General features: G+C 49.9%; 1 protein-coding gene across 6 annotated transcripts in view; it reads right to left on the reverse strand.

Annotated features, from left to right (window-relative positions):
* The window catches only part of ppox (protoporphyrinogen oxidase), a 53919-nt gene that overhangs the window by 21909 nt on the left and 6689 nt on the right, over window positions 1–25321 (reverse strand). For 4 of the 6 annotated variants that reach the window (XM_073030971.1, XM_073030974.1, XM_073030970.1 and 1 more), the window contains exons 2-11: window positions 22951–23127; window positions 21885–21975; window positions 18305–18439; window positions 17702–17817; window positions 11828–11960; window positions 11340–11487; window positions 10653–10846; window positions 9671–9731; window positions 6595–6713; window positions 6156–6269 (exon numbers count right to left, since the gene is read on the reverse strand). In XM_073030971.1, coding sequence (XP_072887072.1) covers window positions 6156–6269; window positions 6595–6713; window positions 9671–9731; window positions 10653–10846; window positions 11340–11487; window positions 11828–11960; window positions 17702–17817; window positions 18305–18439; window positions 21885–21971 — 1107 coding nt within the window. In that variant the 5' untranslated portion in view covers window positions 21972–21975; window positions 22951–23127. Of the gene's footprint in view, window positions 1–6155; window positions 6270–6594; window positions 6714–9670; window positions 9732–10652; window positions 10847–11339; window positions 11488–11827; window positions 11961–17701; window positions 17818–18304; window positions 18440–21884; window positions 21976–22950; window positions 23128–25321 lie in introns of those variants that run through there. The other 2 variants (XM_073030973.1, XM_073030975.1) reach the window with 2 other exon arrangements.

Genomic DNA, 25321 nt, shown 5'->3' on the forward strand with positions numbered 1-25321 from the left:
TCTATGTAACTTTCCAAATTTCTCTTAAACGTTGAAATTGAGCTCCCATGCACCACTTGTTCTGGCAGCTCATTCCACGCTCTCATGATCTTTTGAGTGAGGAAGTTTCCCCTGATGTTGACCTTAAATTTTTCACCTTTCACCCTTAACCCATGGCCTCTGGTTGTAGTCCCTCCCAATCTCAGTGGAAAAAGCCTGCTCATTTACCATATATATATATATCCCTTATAATTTTGTATACCTCTATCAAATCTCCACTCAGTCTTCTATGTTCCAAGGAATAAAGTCCTAACCTGTTCAATCTTTCCTTATAACTCAGGGCCTCCAGTCCTGGCAACATCCTTGTAAAAATTCTCTGCACTCGCAGTTACATCTTTCCTGTAGCTAGGTGACCAAAACTGCACATTCTCCAAATTAAGCCTCATGAATGTCTTATATAACTTTAACATAACATCCCATCTAACTAACAAACTAACATCAAACTAACGGAGATGGGAGTAGACTCTCACATGGTGAATTGGATAGTGGACTACTTGACAGATAGACCTCAGTATGTGCAGTTGGGAGACTGTAGGTCTGACACGGTGGTCAGCAGCACAGGAGCGCCGCAGGGAACCGTACTCTCTCCGGTCCTGTTCACCCTGTACACATCAGACTTCCAATATAACTCGGAGTCCTGCCATGTGCAGAAGTTCGCTGATGACATGGCCATAGTGGGGTGTGTCAGGAATGGACAGGAGGAGGAGTATAGGAAACTGATACAGGACTTTGTGATATGGTGCAACTCAAACTACCTGCGTCTCAATATCACCAAGACCAAGGAGATGGTGGTGGACTTTAGGAGATCTAGGCCTCATATGGAGCCAGTGATCATTAATGGAGAATGTGTGGAGCAGGTTAAGACCTACAAGTATCTGGGAGTGCAGTTAGACGAGAAGCTAGACTGGACTGCCAACACAGATGCCTTGTGCAGGAAGGCACAGAGTCGACTGTACTTCCTTAGAAGGTTGGCGTCATTCAATGTCTGTAGTGAGATGCTGAAGATGTTCTATAGGTCAGTTGTGGAGAGCGCCCTCTTCTTTGTGGTGGCGTGTTGGGGAGGAAGCATTAAGAAGAGGGACGCCTCACGTCTTAATAAGCTGGTAAGGAAGGCGGGCTCCGTCGTGGGCAAAGTACTGGAGAGTTTAACATCGGTAGCTGAGCGAAGGGCGCTGAGTAGGCTACGGTCAATTATGGAAAACTCTGAACATCCTCTACATAGCACCATCCAGAGACAGAGAAGCAGTTTCAGCGACAGGTTACTATCGATGCAATGCTCCTCAGACAGGATGAAGAGGTCAACACTCCCCAATGCCATTAGGCTTTACAATTCAACCGCCAGGACTTAAGAACTTTTTAAAAGCTATTATTAATGCTTTTTGAGATAGTGATTTAGATGCATATCATATTTTTTTACTGAGTTAAGTATTGTATGTAATTAGTTTTGCTACAACAAGTGTATGGGACATTGGAAAAAAAGTTGAATTTCCCCATGGGGATGAATAAAGTATCTATCTATCTATCTCTTTACTCAATAAAGGGTCTCAGCCCAAAATGCTGACTGTTTACTCTTCTCCATAGATGCTGTCTGACCCACTGAGTTCCCCCAGCATTTTGTGTGTGTTGCTTGGATTCCAGCATCTGCAGATTTTCTTGTGTTCCCATACTCAATACAAAGGCCAAAGTGCCAGAAGCTTTCATCATGACTCTATTTACCTGTGCTGCCACTTTAAATGATTATCAATCTGTATTCCCAGATCCCTTTGTTCTACCACACTCCTCTGTTCACCGTGTAAGACCTACCCTGGTGGGTCCTACCAAAGTGCAACATCTTGCACTTGTCTACATTGAATTCCATCTGCTATTTTCCAGCCCATTTTCCCAGCTATTCCAGATCCCGCTGCAAGTTTTTCCTCACTGTCCTTTACATCCCCAATCTTAGATGACAAACAACAATGGACCCAGCACCAATTCTTGCAGCACATCACTACTCATAGTGGTAAGTGTGGTAAATTAGAGGATTGGGAAGCTTTTAAAAGCCAACAGAAGGCAACTAAAAAAAGCAATAGATAAATTGGTTTACATATGGAGGTACAGTGAAAAACTTTGTTCTGCATACCATCCAAACAGATCACAAACAAGAGAAAATCTGCAGATGCTAGAAATCCAAGCAAAACACAAAATGCTGGAGGAACTCAGCAGGGATGGCAGCATCTATGGGAAAAAAATACAGTTGACGTTTGGGCAGGACTGGAGAAAAAAGAATAATAAATGTAAAAGGTGGGGGAGGGGAGAGAGAAACACAAGGTAATAGGTGAAAATGGGAGGGGGAGGGGTGAAGTAAAGAGCTGGGAAGTTGATGGTGAAAGAGATGCAGGGCTGGAGAAGGGAAAAGGCTTCCAGTCCTCTCCTATTAGATTCCCCCTTTTAACTCTACTCTTCATCTATTTCCTCTACTGTCCTGCTGAAAGGTCTTGACCGAAACATTGACTGTGCTTTTTTTCCCATAGATGCTGCCTGGTCTGCTGAGTTCCTCCAGCATTTTGTGTGTTGTTATGTAATATTGAGCTTTATACTGCACCGGCGAGGCCTAATGGAGTACTGTGAGCAGTTTGGGCCTTATTTGAGAAAGGTTGTGCTGACATTGGAGAGGGTTCAGAGGAAGATCACCAGATAATTCCGGAAATGAAAGGGCGATTATATGAGGAGTGATTGATGGCCTGGGCCTGTACTCACTGGAATTTGGAGGATGATGAGGGATCTCATTGAAACTTAGCAAATGTTGAATGGCCTCGATAGAGTGGATGTGGAAAGGATGTCTCCAATGCTGGGGGAAGTCTCAGGCCAGAGGACATTACTCAGATAGAGGCGATGTCCATTTAAAACGGAGATGAGGAGAAATTTCTTTAGTCAAAGGCAGGTGAATCTGTGCAATTTGTTGCAACAGGTAGCTGCGGAGGCCAAGACAGTGGGTGGAGGTTGTTAAGTTCTTGATTAGTCAGATTGTGAAAAGTTATGGAGAGAAGGTTGGAGAATGGGGTTGAGAGGGAAATGGGTCAGCCATAATGGGCTGATTTAGCCCAATTCTTCTCCCAGGTCCTGTGATGTTATGGCTTTTCCAGTGTAGAGGATATCCCAGTGCATTTAAACCCAGCACGGTTCAGTTGGCTGAGTGAGTCACTCCGTCACCTGGATGATGGGGAGGGACAGGAAAGAGAGCAGATGTGGCTCTGCTCCCGCAGCAAATGGTGAGGACAGTAATGTGGGTGCAGTTACGAGCAGATGGGACACATAATTGAGGGTTATCCTGAGAAATGTAGATGCAGGCATGCTGAATGGCCTACTGAGACACAAATGATGCAAAAGAGAAACAGGCCCTTCAGCTCACTGAGCCTGTGTTATCCTCAACAACATGTGTCAGAAATGACTGCCTTTGCTACCCTAAGCCATTTAATTTCTCCACACCCCCATCACCCTCACACTGGGGACAATTAATCCACTGATCCCATGTCTCTGGAATTGGGAGGAAACCCAAGCGCCAAGGGAAACCCACGATGTCACTGGGAGAACGTGCAAACTCCACTCAGAGAGCACCCAAGACCAAGCAAGATAGGGTCTCTGGGGCACTGATTCCAATGGGATAGTAGTATTCCCCAGAATGACTGATCCCTCAGTACCAGCTGGTACACTGAGTCAGAGGAACTCAGTGACTGTGGGATGGAGTGACACAGCAGGCCACTGCCTCCCTACCCTAGAGACCTGGGTTCAATCCTCATCTCAGTCGCTGTCTAGCTGGAGTTTGTACACTCACCCTGTGAGCCTGTGGTCCAAGTTTCCTCACACATCCCAGAGATGTACAGGAAAGGAGAGAGAGAGTGAGGTGTTACGAATGAGGAGCAACTCTGATGGGCAGAAGGGTACAGAATCGCCAATGCCCACCCCCCCGCCTTTGAGAATCGCAAGATCACTATTATTTCGGGTCTGATACCCAGGAAATGAGAGAGATATACATCATGTCAGTAATGAGAGAGAGACAACGCCAGAATACACAAAGGTGGAATGTCTCCTATTGACAAAAAGAGAGATTACTGCTATTGTCTCTTGGAGAAGGAATTGTGTATTGAGTACTGTTCTATTCACTGAAACCCCTCAGGGGGCAACCAGAGTGGTCTGGTTGAGGGATTGCATCATCCTAACCTGATTGACATCTGAGACCCCGTGAGTGGGGATAAAAGGAGGGTCTGGGGAACACCCCTCAGACGCACCAGGAGAGACGCTACGAGACCAGTGGGGGCTTGTGTGTGTGTCCACCCTTGCCTGGGTGACGAGTCCTCCATGGAACGGTCTAGCTAAAGGACGGATACGGATCAAGATCGTAAAAGGAAAGTCGGCAAGTTTTTCTCTCTCTCTCTCTCTCCAACAATTGCAACACAGTGATCGACAACTACCGCAGCCTGTATGAACTGAACTGAACTTTATATTTCCATCGGACAATTCATTATCCCCTAGACAACGACAGAGCTTATTTCTTATTGATTATTATTATACCCGCACTTTTAGGTTTAGTATTGATGACGTATATTATCTGTATATTTGCATTGATATTATTTTTGTGTATTTTTACTAATAAATACTGTTAAAAATAGTATCATCAGACTCCAACGGATACTTCTATCTTTGCTGGTAAGACACCCAGTTACGGGGTTCATAACAGAGGAAAGAGGAGAGAGAGGAGGGAGAGGGGAGGGGGAGAGGGAGAGGAGAGGGAGAGTGAGGAAAGAGGAGGGGGAGAGGAGGGGGAGAGGAGGGGGAGAGGAGGGGGAGAGGAGGGGGAGAGGAGGGGGAGAGGAGGGGGAGAGGAGGGGGAGAGGAGGGGGAGAGGAGGGGGAGAGGAGGGGGAGAGGAGGGGGAGAGGAGGGGGAGAGGAGGGGGAGAGGAGGGGGAGGAGAGGGAGAGTGAGGAAAGAGGAGAGAGAGGAGGGGGAGAGGAGAGAGAGGCCAGAGAGGCCACAGAGGCCAGAGAGGAGAGAGAGGCCAGAGAGGAGAAAGAGGCCAGAGAGGAGAGAGAGGCCAGAGAGGAGAGAGAGGCCAGAGAGGAGAGAGGAGAGAGAGAGACGCTCTGAGGACAGCGGCATTGACAACAACATCCAGAGCCGCATTAAACAGGCATCAGCTGCCTTTGGGAGACTTCCAACGTACAGTCTTTCAGAACAGGGGCCTTCGTCCCTCCACAAAGGTCGCTGTACACCAAGTGCTCTGTGTCACCACCCTCCTTTATAGCTGTGAAGCTTGGGTAACCTACAGCCGTCACATCAAGTCCTTGGAGCGCTTCCACATAAGCTGCCTTCAGCACATACTGGGAATTACCTGGCGTGAGTGGGTGCCTCACACTGAAATACTTGTAAAGATCAACTGCAGAAATATTGAGGCCATGACCACCCAGCGTCCGTTGCAGTGGCTGGGGCACGTGATAAGGATGTCCCCAAGTCGGCTACCCCGCAGAGTGTTATACGGCCAGCTAATTATGGTCGACACTCAGCTGGAGGGCCAAAGAAGAGCTATAAGGATCAGATGAAGAATGCTTTAAGGAAGTGTAAGATCAGACATGAGGACCTTGAGGATGTTGCTGCTGACCGTATCACTTGGTGACAACTGTGTAGGGACGGGGTTTGTATTCTGGAGATGGAAAGAACAACCAGAAGACAGTAGAAGAGAGCCAGGAGAAATGGAGCCATGGTTGCCATCACTACGACCACCACTACCACATATACATGTCCCACCTGCAATAAAGCTTGTGGGTCCAGGATAGGACTGTATAGTCATCAAAGTTCTCACCATTAAAGGAGTGGACGTCGTCATCGGATTCTGATGGGACAACCGAAGAAGAAGAGTGTGAGAGAGAGTGAGTGTGTGTAGGAAGGAGGGAGTGAGAGAGTGAGAGTCAGAGAGAGAAAGAAAGGGAAGGAGGGAGCAAGCAGAATCTGCTAGAAGATGGTAATAGTGGGGTGTGGGGAATGGCAAAAAAGTGAGTATAGGATATTGATGGCACAAATGGACTCCTTTGGTTTCCACCCACACACACCCTCACCCTCAACCCCAACAATGCCAAATGCATACCGTCAGTCTGGTGGTCCGCGACCCTGATCGGTCTTGCTGGGGGAAGCTGCAGGAATCGTAAACAACACCCAGGATCTCGCTACACTCTCCCGAGGGAACCAGATGTCCAAATCCCTATTGAAAGAGGGCGAGATCACCCAGAGACACACAGGAAAGGGGTGGTGGAGGGAGTGGTAAGGAGGGGAATTGAGGGGGGGTGCAGAGGGAGCATGAGATTGGGAAGGGGTAGCGCGGGAAGGGAGGGGAGCGTGGGGAAGGGAGGGGGGAGTGTGGGGAAGGGGGAGCGGGGAGCGTGGGGAAGGGGGAGCGGGGAGTGTGGGGGAGGGAGTGGGGAGCGTGGGGAAGGGAGGGGGAGTGGGGAAGGGAGAGGGAGCGTGGGAGAGCAGTGGAAGGAGAGGGGAGAAGAGGAGAGGTCAGGACAAAGGAATAGTTCCCTCACCGACACAGGCAGCACCAGACCCTCATACTCCATGTTCACCACAGCCACCGACACACTCCCAATGGCTTTCAGAGTCTTTGCCAGCGGCTGCCAGACTGGGGGGAGCAGGCTGCTGAGGACTGGGGGAGGAAGGAGAAGAATCTCATTAAAGAGAAATCGAGGGAGCACACACCTCCTCATCTAGGGATCAGCAGTGGAAAGGGTGAGCCGTTTTAAGTTCCTGGGTGTCAGCATCTCTGAAGAACTACCCTGGGCCCAACATATTGTTGCAATCATGAAGAAGAGCACACAAGAGGCTATATTTCATTGTGAGTTTAGAGGTGAATTCGTAGAACTTATTACCACGGGCAATCGCGGAGGCCAGGTCATTGCGTGTATTTAAGGCAGAGATTGATAGGTTCTTCATTGGACACGGCATCAAAGGTTATGGTGAGAAGGCTGGGGAGGGGGGTTGAGGAAGGAGGAAAAAAGGATCAGCCATGACTGAATGGTAGAGCAGACTCAATGGGCCAAATGGCCTAATTCTGCTCCTATATCTTATGGAGATTTGGTATGTCACCAAAGACTCTAGCAAATTTCTACAGATGTACCGTGAGGAGCGCCGCAGGGAACCGTACTCTCTCCGGTCCTGTTCACCCTGTACACATCAGACTTCCAATATAACTCGGAGTCCTGCCATGTGCAGAAGTTCGCTGATGACATGGCCATAGTGGGGTGTGTCAGGAATGGACAGGAGGAGGAGTATAGGAAACTGATACAGGACTTTGTGATATGGTGCAACTCTAACTACCTGTGTCTCAATATCACCAAGACCAAGGAGATGGTGGTGGACTTTAGGAGATCTAGGCCTCATATGGAGCCAGTGATCATTAATGGAGAATGTGTGGAGCAGGTTAAGACCTACAAGTATCTGGGAGTACAGTTAGACGAGAAGCTAGACTGGACTGCCAACACAGATGCCTTGTGCAGGAAGGCACAGAGTCGACTGTACTTCCTTAGAAGGTTGGCGTCATTCAATGTCTGTAGTGAGATGCTGAAGATGTTCTATAGGTCAGTTGTGGAGAGCGCCCTCTTCTTTGTGGTGGCGTGTTGGGGAGGAAGCATTAAGAAGAGGGACGCCTCACGTCTTAATAAGCTGGTAAGGAAGGCGGGCTCTGTCGTGGGCAAAGTACTGGAGAGTTTAACATCGGTAGCTGAGCGAAGGGCGCTGAGTAGGCTACGGTCAATTATGGATAACTCTGAACATCCTCTACATAGCACCTTTCAGAGACAGAGAAGCAGTTTCAGCGACAGGTTACTATCGATGCAATGCTCCTCAGCCAGGATGAAGAGGTCAATACTCCCCAATGCCATTAGGCTTTACAATTCTACCGCCAGGACTTAAGAACTTTTTAAAAGCTATTATTAATGCTTTTTGAGATAGTGATTTAGATGCATATCATATTCTTTACTGAGTTAAGTATTGTATGTAATTAGTTTTGCTACAACAAGTGTATGGGACATTGGAAAAAAAGTTGAATTTCCCCATGGGGATGAATAAAGTATCTATCTATCTATCTATTAACTGGTTGCATCACTCTCTCATATGGAGGGCCTATGGTACAGGATCAGAATCAACCTGCAAAGGGTTGTAAACTCAGCCAGCCCCAACATGGGTTCTGCCTTCTCCACCATCACGGACACCTGAAACAGATGGTGCTTCACAAAGGTGGCATCCATCGTTAAGGACCCTCACACCCCCTCTTCTCACTCCTACCATCAGGGCGGAGGGAAAGGAGCCGGACGGCTCACACGCCATGTTTTAGGAACAGCTTCTTCTCCCCCACCAAAGGATTTCTGAATACATATTCCTTATCGTAATTTATAGTGTCTTGTTGTGATTTATATGTTTTATGTAATTTTAATGTTCTATAGTAATTTATAGTACGTTTTATGTAATTTTAGTGTGTTTTATAGTAATTTATAGTATGATTTATGCAATTTTAATGTTTTATTGTAATTTATAGTATCTTTTATGTAATTTTAGTGTTTTATTGCAATTTATAGCATGTTTTATGTAATGCTGCCACAAAACAACAAAATTTCATGACATATGTGTGTGATAATAACAATCATCACTGGTGCACCTCAGGAGTGTGTGCTTAGCCCACTGCTCTACTCTCTCCATACCTATGACTATGTGGCTAGGCATAGCTCAAATGCCATCTATAAATTACAACCATTGTTGGCAGAATTTAAGCTGCAGACGAGACGGCATACAGGAGCGGATATATCAGTTAGTTGAGTGGAGTCACAGCAACAATCTTGCACTCAGACATAAGAGCTGATTGTGGACTTCAGTAAGGGCAAGACAAAGAAACACATACCAATCCTCATAGAGGGATCAGAAGTGGAATGAGTGAGCAGTTTCAAGTTCCTGGGTGTTAATATCTCTGAGGACCTAACCTGGGTGCAACATATTGAAGGCAAGACAGCTGCTACATTTCATTAGGAGTTTGTACAGATGACTGGCAGTCTGACAGGCTGCATCACTGTCCAGTATGGGTGGGGGCGGGGTGGCTACTGCACAAGACCAAAGTAAGTTACAGAAAGTTGTAAAATCAGTCAGCTCCATCATGGGCACCAGCCTCCGCAGTATCCAAGACATCTTTAAGGAGCAGTGCCTTAGGAAGGCGGCATCCATCCATGAATGAACCCCACCCACAGGACATGCCCTCTTCTCATTCTTACCATCGCGAACGAGGTACAGAAGCCTGAAGGCAGACACAGCGATTCAGGAACAGCTTCTTCCCCGCTGCCATCTCATTTCTAAATGGACACTGAACCCTTGAACAATACCTCACTATTTTTATTTCTATATTTTTGCACTAATTATTTTAACTATTTAATAGACATATATATATATACATACTTACTGTAACTCAGTGCTTTCCCTCTATATTTAGCATGCATTTCATTGCACTACTGCTGTAAACTTAACAAATTTCACGACATATACCAGTGATATTGAACCTGAATCTGAGGCCAGGAGCTGCACACACTGGGACTCGGCTCACTGCTGCACCATCCTACCCACCTCGAGCGGGAACCGAGGAGAAAACATGGTCTGCAGTCAGGGTCCCTCCATCCATCAGCACCTAGCAACGACACAAACCAATCACAGGACTGAAATCTAATCCAAGGGCTTCCAGGCTGGGCTTTATATACAGAATGACAGATTGCTGAGAGGCAGTTACATGCCAGGATCCAATCCTGGGACTTTGGCGGGGGGATCTATATATAGAATAACATATCCCTAGGGGCAAATTACAGGATGAAATCTAATCCAGGGGCTCAGTGGGTCTCTATACACGATAACAGATCCTAGGAGTGGGTTACAAACTGGCATCTACATATCGACCCAATCCCTGGGGGTAAATTACAGGCTGGAATCTAATCCAAGCGTCTGGGGGGGCCTGTTTACATAATTACAGATTCCTGGAAGTAGGATGTAGGCTGGGGTCTAATCCAGGGATTCAAAGTTCAAAGTAAATTTATATTCCAAGTACATATACAACCCCGAAATGTTTCTTTCTTTCTTTATTTAGTGATACTGTGTGTAGTAGGCCCTTCTGGCTCTCTGAGCTATGCTGCCAGCAACTCTACCACCCAAATTAACCCTAAGCTAATGACAGGACAATGAGCCGAGCTGGAATGCCTTTGGACCGTGGGAGGAAGCCGGAAAAACTACGCATTCTACAGGGAGGATGTAGAGACTCCTACAGGTGGCGTTGGAATTGAACTCTGAACTCCGAGCTGTCATAGTGTCGTGCTAACCGTATGTACCCTGGTGTCCAACCATTTTGCAGACACTCACAGTTAATACGAAGAAACAGAATCAATGAAGAGCCACGCACAACAAAGACGAACAACCAATGTGTAAAAGACAATAAAATGAGCAAGTAGAAAATAAAGAAACAATAAATATCGAGAACACGAGCTGTAGAGCCCTGTGAGTGAGTTTACACACAGGAGTGAGGAGGAGCTGAATACTCCAGGTGATATCAGGTGTCACTCACCTGACAGGCCCCATCCTCGGTGGGTTGAAGATGGGTGACGGGTGTATGCAGGTGGATCTCCACACCTCTCCTGCGTAAAGTAGCCTCCATGGCTTCTGGCAGAGTCTGCATGCCGCCCTTCAGGGTCCACTGTGTCCAGCCTTCGTGCCGAGCTCGGTCCATCAGGCCAGTATGCTCTCCATCCCACTTGGTAACTGTGGTGAGGCAGAGCATCGGAAGGGGTGAGGCATTGCACGGGAGGGGTGCCTGTCAGCACTGGTCTTTGTGTCTCACTCTGTCCCACCTGGCAGCAGTGCCTTCAGGTGACTAACCCACCCACAGAGAATGGAGGGGGACAGACAGATATAACAGGGACTGTGTGAGGGGAGGCAGAGAGAGGGGTGGGCTGGGGACTGGCACAAAGAGATTGGGACAATGAGATAGAAAAGACGTGATGAGAGAAGTCAAGGCAGAAGGCTGGGGCAGGGGTTAGACGGGGGGAAAGGATGGGGAAGGGGGTTGGCAGGGAGAGGGGTACCAGGACGGGGGAGAGAGGTTGACAGAGGGTGAAGACGGGGAAAGGAGGGGTTGACAGGGGCAGGGGATGGGGTATGGAGGGAGAATGGGGAAGAAGGATGGGGGAGGAGGCATGGGGGTTTGGTAAGGACAGGTTGTTGTGGTTGAGGGCCAAGTTGAGAACACACTGACCTCCTACTCCAGCCAACATCCCGAGGATCACAGAGCCAAAACTCCTTTCGGCCTGGAATTGTGCGGGGAAGCAGGAACGTGCACTGAGTTTCCGGCTGTCACCGGCAAAGACCCCACGACACAGGCTGTCCACTGCATAGATTGCCATCTGTGGATGGAGACGGGAGAAGGGTCAGTGCGCGGGGTTGTGGTGAGGGGGAGAGAGGACGAGGGGTGGGGGGTGAGGAGCAGGCCAAAGAGTGAGTGGGAGAGTTGGAGAGACAGGTAAGAGGAGGGAACGGGATAGGTGAGGGTGAGATGGGGAAGGGAGTCAAAGAGAAGAGTCCTGCACTGTGTTAGGGGAGACGGGGCACCACGGTGAAGGGGGAGGGACGCTGTGGTGATGGGGGATACCATGGCAAAAGGGAGGGGGGGTGGATGTGGCGGCGACGGCATGGGGGTGTCTCAGTGAGAAGCGATACATGTTACCCCACCATCCCTGGCCTCACCTCCTCCCCGAACCTTCGAGTGCAGAAGTGATGCACACTCTCGTCTGTCTCCTTGCCACGTGTAACGAATGGTTCCCTGGCCAGGCTGCACGCTAGGGGTTGGGAGAAGGGGGGCAGCCTGTAGAATGTACTCCTGTCAAAGTGAAGGTACAGGGAGCGGAACGGGTCACACATTGCTGCCAAAGAGGCTGTCCACAGAGCCCGAGACACAGTAGGAAGCACAGCCCAACCACCAGCCCCTTCCAATACTCAAATACCCTTTACTCCTGTGACTCCACCTACATATCCCCCAAGCCCATGTACACCAATGATATGCCTCCCCACCTTATGCTCAGCCCCATCTGTCCCCACACTACCCCTTGCACAAATACCCCTTACCCTTGCCCAAATCCACCCACCCCATCCCTGTCTGTACCCACACCCGGTTCCTCTCCCATTCCACCTAGTGCCCACCATAGTCCTTGGACAATGGAGCCACAGGCCACACCTCATTATAGAATGGATGGGAGAGGGTGGAGGAGATTTACCAGGACACTGTCTGAAAGAAGCTAGGCTGAGCGAGCTGGGGCTTTTCTCTTTGGAGCTAAGGCAGATGAGAGGTGACCTGATAGAGGTGTACAATACAGTAAGAGGCAGAGATCAAGTGGACAGCCAGGAACTTTCCGAGGCTAGAAATGACCAATACAAGGGGGCACAATTTTAAGGTAATTGGAGGAAAGTATAGGGGAGATGCCAGGGTTAAGTTCTTTACACAGAGAGTGGTGGTGCACAGAATACCCTGCCAAGGGTGGTGGTAGAGGAATGTAAGAACTTCTTAGATAGGCACACGGTAGATAGAAAAACAGAGGGCAATGTAAGAGGAAGGGTGAGATTAATCTTAAAGTAGGTTAAAAGGACACAACATTGTGGACTGAAGGCCTGTACTGTACCGTAAGTGTTCTATGTCCCATGTTCTATCTCTGGGTCAGACTACACTTCACATGCTGGGATAGGCAGATCCTCTACCTCACCGAGGGTTGAAGACCTGTCGGCTACCCTCACCTGGTCTCTATATCCCTGGGTTAGACCACATTGGGAGCACTGTGCATAGTTCTGGTCTCTATATCCCTGGGTTAGACCACATTGGGAGCACTGTGCATAGTTCTGGTCTCTATATCCCTGGGTTAGACCACATTGGGAGCACTGTGCATAGTTCTGGTCTCTATATCCCTGGGTTAGACTACATTGGGAGCACTGTGCATTGTTCTGGTCTCTATATCCCTGGGTTAGACCACATTGGGAGCACTGTGCATTGTTCTGGTCTCTATATGCCTGGGTTAGACCACATTGGGAGCACTGTGCATAGTTCTGGTCTCTATATCCCTGGGTTAGACCACATTGGGAGCACTGTGCATAGTTCTGGTCTCTATATCCCTGGGTTAGACCACATTGGGAGCACTGTGCATAGTTCTGGTCTCTATATCCCTGGGTTAGACCACATTGGGAGCACTGTGCATAGTTCTGGTCTCTATATCCCTGGGTTAGACCACATTGGGAGCACTGTGCATTGTTCTGGTCTCTATATCCCTGGGTTAGACCACATTGGGAGCACTGTGCATAGTTCTGGTCTCTATATCCCTGGGTTAGACCACATTGGGAGCACTGTGCATTGTTCTGGTCTCTATATCCCTGGGTTAGACCACATTGGGAGCACTGTGCATAGTTCTGGTCTCTATATCCCTGGGTTAGACCACATTGGGAGCACTGTGCATTGTTCTGGTCTCTATATCCCTGGGTTAGACCACATTGGGAGCACTGTGCATAGTTCTGGTCTCTATATCCCTGGGTTAGACCACATTGGGAGCACTGTGCAAAGTTCTGGTCTCTATATCCCTGGGTTAGACCACATTGGGAGCACTGTGCATAGTTCTGGTCTCTATATCCCTGGGTTAGACCACATTGGGAGCACTGTGCATTGTTCTGGTCTCTATATCCCTGGGTTAGACCACATTGGGAGCACTGTGCATAGTTCTGGTCTCTATATCCCTGGGTTAGACCACACTGGGAGCACTGTGCATAGTTCTGGTCTCTATATCCCTGGGTTAGACCACATTGGGAGCACTGTGCATTGTTCTGGTCTCTATATCCCTGGGTTAGACCACATTGGGAGCACTGTGCAAAGTTCTGGTCTCTATATCCCTGGGTTAGACCACATTGGGAGCACTGTGCATAGTTCTGGTCTCTATATCCCTGGGTTAGACCACATTGGGAGCACTGTGCATTGTTCTGGTCTCTATATCCCTGGGTTAGACCACATTGGGAGCACTGTGCATAGTTCTGGTCTCTATATCCCTGGGTTAGACCACATTGGGAGCACTGTGCATAGTTCTGGTCTCTATATCCCTGGGTTAGACCACACTGGGAGCACTGTGCATAGTTCTGGTCTCTATATCCCTGGGTTAGACCACATTGGGAGCACTGTGCATTGTTCTGGTCTCTATATCCCTGGGTTAGACCACATTGGGAGCACTGTGCAAAGTTCTGGTCTCTATATCCCTGGGTTAGACCACATTGGGAGCACTGTGCATAGTTCTGGTCTCTATATCCCTGGGTTAGACCACATTGGGAGCACTGTGCATTGTTCTGGTCTCTATATCCCTGGGTTAGACCACATTGGGAGCACTGTGCATAGTTCTGGTCTCTATATCCCTGGGTTAGACCACATTGGGAGCACTGTGCATAGTTCTGGTCTCTATATCCCTGGGTTAGACCACATTGGGAGCACTGTGCATTGTTCTGGTCTCTATATCCCTGGGTTAGACCACATTGGGAGCACTGTGCATAGTTCTGGTCTCTATATCCCTGGGTTAGACCCACACTGGGAGTACCGTGCAGAGTTCTGGTCTCTTATCCCTTGGTCAGACCAAACTGGGAGTACTGGGAAGGAGGCAAAAGAAGTGGGAGTGTGGCACTGCTGATCAAAGATAGTGTTATGGCTGCAGAAAAGAAGGAAGTCATGGAGGGATTGTCTACTAAGTCTCTGTGGGTGGAAGTTAGAAACAGGAAGGGGTCACTATCTGTACTGGGTGTTTTTTATAGACTACCCAATAGTACAGGGACATCAAGGAGCAGATAGGGAGACAGATTCTAGAAAAGTGTAATAATAACAGGGTGTCATGGTGGGAGATTTTAATTTCCCAAATATTGATTGACATCTCCCTAGAGCAAGGGGTTTGGATGGGATGGAGTTTGTTAGGTGTTTTTGGGAAACTTTCCTGACACAATATATAGATAAGCCTAAAAGAGGAGAAGCTGTACTTGATCTGGTATTGGGAAATAAACCTGGTCAGGTGTCAGGTCTCTCAGTAGGAGAGCATTTTGGAGATAGTGATCACAATTCTATCTCCTTTACCATAACATTGGAGAGGGATAGGACCAGACAAGTTAGAAAAGCGTTTAATTGGTGTAAAGGGAAATATGAGGCTATCAGGCAGGAACTTGGAAGCATAAATTGGGAACAGATGTTCTCAGGGAAATGTACGGAAGAAATGCGGCAAACGTTCAGGGGATATTTGTATGATGTTCTGCATAGTATGTTCCAATGAAACAGGGAAAGGATGGTAGGATACAGGAACTGTGGTGTACAAAGGCTGTTGAAAATCTAGTCAAGAAGAAAAGCTTACAAAAGGTTCAAAAAAGTAGGTAATGATAGAGATCTAGAAAATTATAAGGCCAGCAGGAAGGCGCTTAAGGATGAAATTAGGAGAGCTAGAAGGGGCCATGAGAAGGCCTTGGCAAGCAGGATTAAGGAAAACCCCAAGGCATTCTACAAGTATGTGATGAGCAAGAGGATAAGATGTGAGAGAAAAGGACCAATCAAGTGTGACAGTGGAAAAGTGTGTATGGAACCAGGGGAGATAGCTGAGGTACTTAATGAATACTTTGCTTCAGTATTCACTACGGAAAAGGACCTTGGCGATTGTAGGTATGACATACAGTGGACCAAAAACTTGAGCATGTAGACATTAAGAAAGAGGATGTGCTGGAGCTTTTGGAAAGCATCAAGTTGGATAAGTCACCATGACTGGATGAGATGTACCCCAGGCTACTGTGGGGAGCGAGGGAGGAGATTGCTAAGCCTCTGGAGTTGATCTTTGCATCATCAACGGGGCCGGGAGAGGTTCCGGAGGATTGGAGGGTTGTAGATGTTGTTCCCTAATTCAAGAAAGGGAATAGAGATAGCCCAGGAAATTATAGACTTTAGTGGTTGGTAAGTTGATGGAGAAAATCCTGAGAGGCAGGATTTCTGAATATTTGGAGGGGCATAATTTAATTAGGAATAGTCAGCATGGCTTTGTCAATGGCAGGTCATGCCTGACGAACCTGATTGAATTTTTTGAGGATGTGACTAAACACATGGATGAAGGAAGAGCAGTAGATGTAGTGTATATGGATTTCAGCAAGGCATTTGACAAGGTACCCCATGCGAGGCTTATTGAGAAAGTAAGGCAGTATGGGATCCAAGGGGACCTTGTTCTGTGGATCCAGAACTGGCTTGCTCACAGAAGGCAAAGAGTGGTTGTAGACGGGTCATATTCTGCATGGAAATTGGTGACCAGTGATGTGCCTCAGAGATCCGTTCTGGGACCCCTTCTCTTCGTGATTTTTATAAATGACCTGGATGAGGAACTGGAGGGATGGGTTAGTAAATTTGCTGAAGACACAAAGGTTGGGGGTGTTGTGGATAGTGGGGAGGGTTGTCAAAGGTTACAGCGGGACATCGATAGGATGCAAAACTGGGCTGAGAAGTGGCAGATGGAGTTCAACCCAGATAAATGTGAGGTGGTTCATTTTGGTTGGTCAAATGTGATGGCAGAATATAGTATTAATGGCAAGACTCTTGGCAGTGTGGAGGATCAGAGAGAGCTTGGGGTTCAAGTCCATAGGACATTCAAAGCTGCTGTGCAGGTTGACTCTGTGGTTTAGAAGGCATACGGTGTATTGGCCTTCATCATTGGCCATGGGACTGAGTTTAGGAGCCGAGAGATAATGTTACAGCTATAAAGGACCCTGGTCGGATCCCATTTAGAGTACTATGTTCAGTTCTGGTCGCCTCACTACAGGAAGGATGTGGAAACCATAAAAAGGGTGCAGAGGAGATTTACAAGGATGTTTCCTGGATTGGGAAGCATGCCTTATGAGAACAGGTTGAGTGAACTTGCCTTTTCTCCCTGGAGCAGCGGAGGATGAGAGGTGACCTGATAGAGGTATATAAGGTGATGGGAGGCATTGATCGTGTGGATAGTCAGAGGCTTTTTCCCAGGGCTGAAATGGCTCACACGAAAGGACACAGGTTTAAGGTGCTGGGGAGTAGGTACAGAGGAGATGTCAGGGTTAAGTTTTTTTTTGACGCAGAGTGGTGAGTGTGTGGATGTATTGCATTGAACTGCTGCTGCTAAGTTAACAAATTTCATGTCACATGCTGGTGATAATAAACCTAATTTTGATTCTGAATGGGCTGCCAGTAACAGTGGTGGAGGTGGATACGATAGGGTCTTTTAAGAGACTCGTGGATAAGTACATGGAGTTTAGAAAAATAGAGGGCTATGGGTAACCCTAGGTAATTTCTAAAGTAAGTACATGTTCGACCCAGCATTGTGGGCCAAAAGGCCTGTATTGTGCTGTAGGTTTTCTATGTTTCTACTGTGTACAGTTCTGGTCTCTACATCCCTGGGTCAGACCGCACTGGGAGTACTGTACACAGTTCTGGTCTCTACATCCCTGGGTCAGACCGCACTGAGTGTAGTGTGGAAACAGGTGGGACAGGAGATTACAAGGTACGTTGGGTGGAATTCACACTGAAGAATATAACTGCTCAGCTGTGAGGTCACCAACCTGATATTGGAAGGTAACTTGCAAAGCTGGCCACCTACGAAGAGGTATCTGTTCTTTGATGCATTATTACTGTAACTAACAGGAATAACATCGGTGTCCAGAGCAAGCTCAGAAACCTAGAGAACAAGACGAAATGGAAAGTGTTGACTCTTGGATTAGATCCCATCCTATAACCCACTTCCATGGATCTGTTATATGGCATATTGACCCTGGAATCCCGGCACTGGATTCCAACCTGTGATCCACTCCTGGGGATCTGTTAGACCATTTATCTAACTGATATTCTATATATAAACTGCCCGAAACCCTTGATCAGATCGGAGCCCGTGACCCACTCCTGGAGATACATTAGACCCTATATCTATCTAATATTCTATATAAACTGCCCAAAATCATTGATCAGAACGCAGCCTGTGACCCACTCCTGGGGATTCATTAGACCGTATATCAATTTGATATTCTATATATAAACTTCCTGAAGCCCTTGATTGGATCACAGCCTGTGACCCACTCCCGGGGATCTGTTATACTGAATGTTTACCCTGGAACCCCTGAATTGGACTTTAGCCTGTAACCCCTACACCCCCAGTCTCACTCCCTCACCAGCTGGAGTGTGTTCTTTCCCATTGCTCCTGCGGGTCGCACTCCCCTGGGTCCATGCTCAAAGATTGCCCCGTCTTCCGTCCGTGTTGTCTGCAGCCAGCCGCCAGTGCGATCACTTGCCTCCAGCAGGAAGACCTGTCATAGTTGGGTGGGGAAGAAATGTAGGGAAAAGGGGAGAGGAGGTGGGACCAGGATAGGGAGCAGAGAAGGAGGGGGAGGTGATGGAGAGTGAGTGTCGATGTGGAAGTGGGGAGGGAAAGAGGTGGGACCAGGATAGGGATCAGAGAAAGGGGTGGGGGAAAGGTGGTGGAAATGGTGTTGATGTGTAGTTGGGAGGGAGGGGTTTAAGCAGAGAAGGGGGAGATGGTGGAGAGGGAGTGCCAATGTGGAGGTGAGAGGGAGAGAGAGAATTAAGATTCACGAGGAAGTGAATTTTGGATTAGGCTTTGACAGCTTGAGTTGGGTGCCAGGGTAGCACAGGGGTTAGCACAATGCTCCTAATAGCTCGGGGTGCTGGTGTTGAGTTCAATTCTGGCGTCCTTCATAAGGAATCTCTGTACGTCCTCCCCGTGGAATGCGGATGCACCAGTTTCCTCCCACAGTCCAAAGATGTACCAGATAGGTTAAATAGTCAACGTAAATTAGATCCCACACGATGACCCACTTCCATGGATCTGTTATATGGTATGTTGACCCTAGAATCCCAGCACTGGATCCCAACCTGTGACCCACTCCTGGGGGTCCGTTAGACCGTATATCAAACTGATATTCTATATATAAATTGCCCAAAACCATTGATCAGATTGCAGCCTATGACCCACTCCTGGGGATTTGTCACAATATCTTTAAGTGGGAAGGTCAAAGGTCGTGCTACATATTGGTACCAACAACATAGGTAGGAAAAGGGAGGAGTTCCTTAAAACAGACTACAGGGAGTTAGGAAGGAAGTTGAGAAGCAGGACCTCAAAGGTAGTAATCTCAGGATTACTGCCTATGCCACACAACAGTGAGTATAAGAATACACTGAGGTGGAGGATAAATGTGTGGCTGAGAGATTGGAGCAGGGGGCAAGGATTCAGATTTCTGGATCACTAGGACCTCTTTTGGGGCAGGCATGACCTCTACAAAAAGGATGGGTTGCACTTGAATCTGAGGGGGGCCAATATCTTGGCAGGGAGGTTTGCTAAGGCTATTGGGGAGAGTTTAAGCTAGAATTGCTGGGGGTTGGAAACCAAACTGAAGAGACGGAGGAAGGGGTGGTGGCTCACATATAGAGAAAGTTTGGAGACAGTGCGAGAAGGAAATTAGGCAAGTGATAGAGAAGGGATACGCTCAGACCAATGATTTGAGATGTGTCTATTTTAATGCGAGAAGCATCATGAACAAAGCAGATGAGCTTAGAGCGTGGATCAGTACTTGGAGCTATGATGTTGTGGCCATAACAGGGATCGATGGCTCAGGGGCAGGAATGGTTACTTAGAGTGCTCAGCTTTGATCGTGTGGATAGTCAGAGGCTTTTTCCCAGGGCTGAAATGGTTAACATGAGAAGGCACAGTTTTAAGGTGCTTCGAAGTAGGTACAGAGGAGATGTCAGGGGTAAGTTTTTTTTTTAATGCAGAGAGTGGTGAGTGCGTGGAATGGGCTGCCGGCAATGGTGGTGGAGGTGGAAACGATAGGGTCTTTTAAAAATACTCCTGGACAGGTACATATAGCTCAGAAAAATAGAGAGCTATGGGCAACCCTCGGTAATTTCTCAGGTAAGGACATGTTGGGCACAGCTTTGTGGGCTGAAGGGCCTGTATTGTGCTGTAGTTTGTTTATGCTTCTAAAGTGTCCCATGGTTAGGTTAGGGTTAAACCGGGGTTGCCGGGGGCAGCATGGCTCAAAGGGCCAGGAGGGCCGACTATTTCACTGAATTAATAAATAAATTCCACATTTTGTCTCTGGGTCCGTGTGTCTCCTGTGTGTTTGATTGGCCCATCTAGCCAATACTTCCCGGGGAGCAGTGTGCCGTGGGATCAGCGGAAGCGCCATGGTGGGAGGTGAAATGTGGGGGCGCTACGGCAGGAGGGGGAAGTGCCATGGTGGGAGGGGAAATGTGGGGACGCTACGGCGGGAGAGGGGAAGCGCCATGGTGGGGGGGGAAATGTGGGGGCGCTACAGCGGGACAGGGGAAGCGCCATGGTGGGAGGGGAAATGTGGGGGCGCTACGGCAGGACAGGGGAAGCGCCATGGTGGGAGGGGAAATGTGGGGACGCTACGGCAGGAGAGGGGAAGCGCCATGGTGGGAGGGGAAATGTGGGGACGCTACGGCAGGAGAGGGGAAGCGCCATGGTGGGAGGGGAAATGTGGGGACGCTACGGCGGGACAGGGGAAGCACCATGGTGGGAGGGGAAATGTGGGGGCACTACAGCGGGACAGGGGAAGCGCCATGGTGGGGGGGGAAATGTGGGGACGCTACGGCAGGAGAGGGGAAGCGCCATGGTGGGGGGGGAAATGTGGGGGCGCTACGGCGGGAGAGGGGAAGTGCCATGGTGGGAGGGGAAATGTGGGGACGCTACGGCGGGAGGGGGAAGCGCCATGGTGGGAGGGGAAATGTGGGGACGCTACGGCGGGACAGGGGAAGCGCCATGGTGGGGGGGGAATGTGGGGGCACTACGGCGGGAGAGGGGAAGCGCCATGGTGGGAGGGGAAATGTGGGGACGCTACAGTTGGAGAGGGGAAGCGCCATGGTGGGAGGGGAAATGTGGGGGCGCTACGGCAGGAGGGGGAAGCGCCATGGTGGGAGGGGAAATGTGGGGGCGCTACGGCGGGAGAGGGGAAGTGCCATGGTGGGAGGGGAAATGCGGGGACGCTACGGCGGGAGAGGGGAAGTGCCATGGTGGGAGGGGAAATGCGGGGGCGCTACGGCAGGACAGGGGAAGCGCCATGGTGGGAGGGGAAATGTGGGGACGCTACGGCGGGAGAGGGGAAGTGCCATGGTGGGAGGGGAAATGTGGGGGCGCTACGGCAGGAGGGGGAAGTGCCATGGTGGGAGGGGAAATGCGGGGACGCTACAGCGGGACAGGGGAAGCGCCATGGTGGGGGGGGGAATGTGGGGGCACTACGGCGGGAGAGGGGAAGCGCCATGGTGGGAGGGGAAATGTGGGGGCGCTACGGCAGGAGGGGGAAGTGCCATGGTGGGAGGGGAAATGCGGGGGCGCTACGGCGGGAGAGGGGAAGTGCCATGGTGGGAGGGGAAATGTGGGGGCGCTACGGCAGGAGGGGGAAGTGCCATGGTGGGAGGGGAAATGCAGGGGCGCTACGGCGGGAGAGGGGAAGCGCCATGGTGGGAGGGGAAATGTGGGGACGCTACGGCGGGACAGGGGAAGCGCCATGGTGGGAGGGGAAATGTGGGGACGCTACGGCGGGAGAGGGGAAGCGCCATGGTGGGAGGGGAAATGCGGGGGGCGCTACGGCAGGAGGGGGAAGCGCCATGGTGGGGGGGGGGAAAATGTGGGGACGCTACGGCGGGAGAGGGGAAGCGCCATGGTGGGGGGGCAATTAGAGAGTGCCATTAACAGAAGGGTGGTCCTGTTACCTTGGGAGCAGCAGCAGCTCTGGTAAGGTGAAGAGCAGCGGCGAGGCCACTGATACCAGCCCCAACGACAACCACCGTCCGCGGCATCAGGCTGTAATCACAACATGGAGAGTGACAACCAGAGAGGGGGGAGGGGGAGAGTGAGGGGGACGGGAGGGGGAGAGTGAGGGGGACGGGAGGGGGAGAGTGAGGGGGACGGGAGGGGGAGAGTGAGGGGAGAGAGAGTGAGGAAGGGAGAGGGGGTGAGGGGAGAGTGGATCGACGGGGGGAGGGGGGTGAAGGGAGAGAGAGGGGTGAGTGGGAGAGTGAAGGTGGGGGAGAGTGAGGGGGAGGGGAGTGTGAGGGAGCAGGGAGTGTGAGGAAACAGGGAGTGTAGGGGGGAGGGATGAGAGAGAGGTGGAGAGTGAGGAGGGAAGGAGAGGGGAGAGAGATGGGGAGGGTGAGGGTGGGGCAGATCATGGGTGGAGGAAGAGGGACTGAGGATGAGGGGGGTAGAGGGGGAACAGGGAGGCTGGGGGAGGGAGGAAGGGCGAGCGAGAGATGGAGGTGTGTGGGTGAGTGTGTCAGAGAGACAGAGAGATAGACAGGATAAAAGAGAGACGGGCAGATAGAGATGGAGGGGGAGACGGTGAGAGGGAGGGGGAAGACAGGGTGAGAGAGGGGGAGACGGGGCGAGAGAGGGGGGAGACGGTGAAAGAGCGAGACAGACAGAGTGAGAGTGAGACAGGCAGGGAGCTAGAGAGACGGGCAGGGAGTGAGAGAGCGAAAACGGGTAGGGAGTGGACTGAGAGAGTGCGATAGGGCAGAGAGAGAGCAGCAGGGGCAGGGAGTGAGGGAGATGTGCAGAGAGAGAGAGACAGACAGTGGTGGGAGTGAGAGAGACAGGGGCAGGAAGCCAGAGAGGAGGAGATTGCGAAAGAGACAGAGTGAGAGTGAGACATACAGAGGGAGAGGGAGATATATATATATATGTGTGTGTGTGTGTGTGTGTATATATATATATATACACACATACACATGACAGGCACAGTGACAGATACACACACACAGACTGGAGTGAACTTGCCTTCCTTGCTGCAGTCCCAGAGCTTGTGGCTGAGTTGGTGCTCCAGATACTGTGTCCGTTTATCAGTATGACGCAGCAATTTCCTTTATCTCAAATGTTTCAGCAGTGTCTGGATGTGAGCTGTCACTGCCTGTACACCACACGAGGGGCTGAATAGCCTGCTGTCACATACCAGGTCTGTGTGAAAGAATTTCTGTTCGTCTCATTGTTAATGGAATAATATTGATCCACCAGTCAGCCTGGTGTGCTCTGCCATTCTGTCTCAGTGCTCTTCACCACACTCTGCTATGTAACTGTCAGACTCCCACCCACTGGGGAAACATCTTCCCTCCTCTCCCCTCTAATCTGTGTCCCAGTTCCTGTAAACCTCTGCTCTTGGTCTCACAGAAATTGCTCCTTCCTATTTACTCTGCCCTGGCCCCTCACCACTTTACACCCTCCGCCTCCTCTGTTCCTGGGGAGCCAAGCCCAGCCTCTCCCATGGGATCTGGCAAGAACCTCATAAACCACCACCCTCACCCTCTCCAGTGTGACTCCTTCTCTCCACAACAGTCCCCGGTGTCAGTCGGTGGTCTAACTGGTGTTGGACACGGTTCCAGTGCCCCCTCACTGATCTAACTTGATCTTGGCTGTAGGAAAGTGAACAGTCTGTCCTTCTAAGTCCAGATCAAGCAGTCCTGCTCCTTTAGGGATCTGTAGACAGATCCCCCCCAACCCTCGTCCCTTCAATTATTGAGCATTCCTGATCCTGTTTTACCTCCCACACCTCACCTGTCTCTACCTTAAACTGCATTCGCCACCTCCCTGCCCAGCTGGCCGGACCCTCTCCCTCTCCCAGTGGTGTGAATCCTCTTTGCTCAGGCTGCTATTGAGTCTCTGATCGACGAAAGCCCACAGAGAACTTGAAGAACCCTCCAGTTGCACCAGCCTCAGTCCAACAGCGACCGTAGCGCCCAGGGCTGTTCTCCAGATGAAGCTGCACAGGCCATGAGGAGATCTCAGCCTCAGAGCTGGTCGGCCCTCCTTATCTCCCCTCAACACTCAGTGCAGCCTCCCAGGCAGCGCAGGATGAGCGGGGTTAGCTCTGGCCTCCCTGTGCTGAGACACTGGTTGGGGTGACACACCCACATGACAGGACAGCCTACAAGGGCATGCTCTTTCCTGATACCACCCCCCCCCCCCCCAGAATTAAACCTACCCACCCAGCCTGCAATGGGACTGTGGGCAACACCACTGGAGATATACAGAAACACTTTCACCTCCAGTGCCAACGAGGGGGGCAACTACACAGATAGTATTTAGAACACTCACTAATCACTCTACTCCCTCAGGAGGCTAAATGAATTTGGCTTGTGACCATTGACCCCGATCAACTTTTATCCGTGCACCATGGAAAACAACCGACCCAGATGCATCACCACGCGATACGGCAAACACTCTACCCGTGACCACACGAAACCGCAGAAAGCTGTGGACACAGCCCAGCACATCACAGAAACCAGCCTCCACTCCATAAATCTGGCCACACTTTACTGCTGCCCCAGTAAAGGCACCCTCATAATTAAAGACTCTACCCCCTCCGGACATTCTTCTCCCCTCTCCCATCAGGCAGGACAGCCTGAAAACATGTACCATTAGGCTAAGGGACAGATTCTACCCAGCTGTTGCATGGTTCCCTAGTACAAGATGGACTCTTGACCTCTCATTCTACCTTGTTATGATCTTGCACCTTGCTTACCCGCACTGCACTCTCTGTGACTGTTACACTTCATTCTGCATTTGCTTACTGTTTTACCTTGTACTACCTCAGTGCACTGGGCAATGATTGCAACATAACACTGCACAGATTCATCAGCGAGGCTGTGGGCTCATTTTGTTCATGTTACATGTATTTCTGGATCCTGGTTACTCTTCCTTTCACTGTTTTTGAGTGATTTGATGTGGACTGGGGTGAAGAATGACCTGTGGCCTGCAGTGGGCCAGTGGCGTGACGCTGAACTGAATGCAACTGGACTCCGGGTTTGATCTTCAATATTCGAAGGACGCTTATGTGAGAATGCTGTTCTTGAATGCTTTCAGCATTCACACCATAGTTCCATCCAGCTCAACAAGAAGCTCAGAGACCTTGACCTGACCCTGCCTTGTGCAGCTGGATCCTGGACTTCCTGTCAGATCGCCAGCAGGTTGTAAGAATGGGCTCCCTCACCTCCAACCCTCTGACTCTCAATACAGGAGCCCTCAGGGCTGTGTACTGTCCCCACCTTTACTCTCTGGATACCTATGACTATGTCACCATCCACAGCTCCAATCTGATAATTAAATATGCTGAGGACACTACATTGTTTGGCCTTATCTCAAACCATAATGAGGT

This window comes from Hemitrygon akajei, chromosome 27, assembly GCF_048418815.1.
Source record: "Hemitrygon akajei chromosome 27, sHemAka1.3, whole genome shotgun sequence".
Classification (NCBI taxonomy): Eukaryota; Metazoa; Chordata; class Chondrichthyes; order Myliobatiformes; family Dasyatidae; genus Hemitrygon; species Hemitrygon akajei.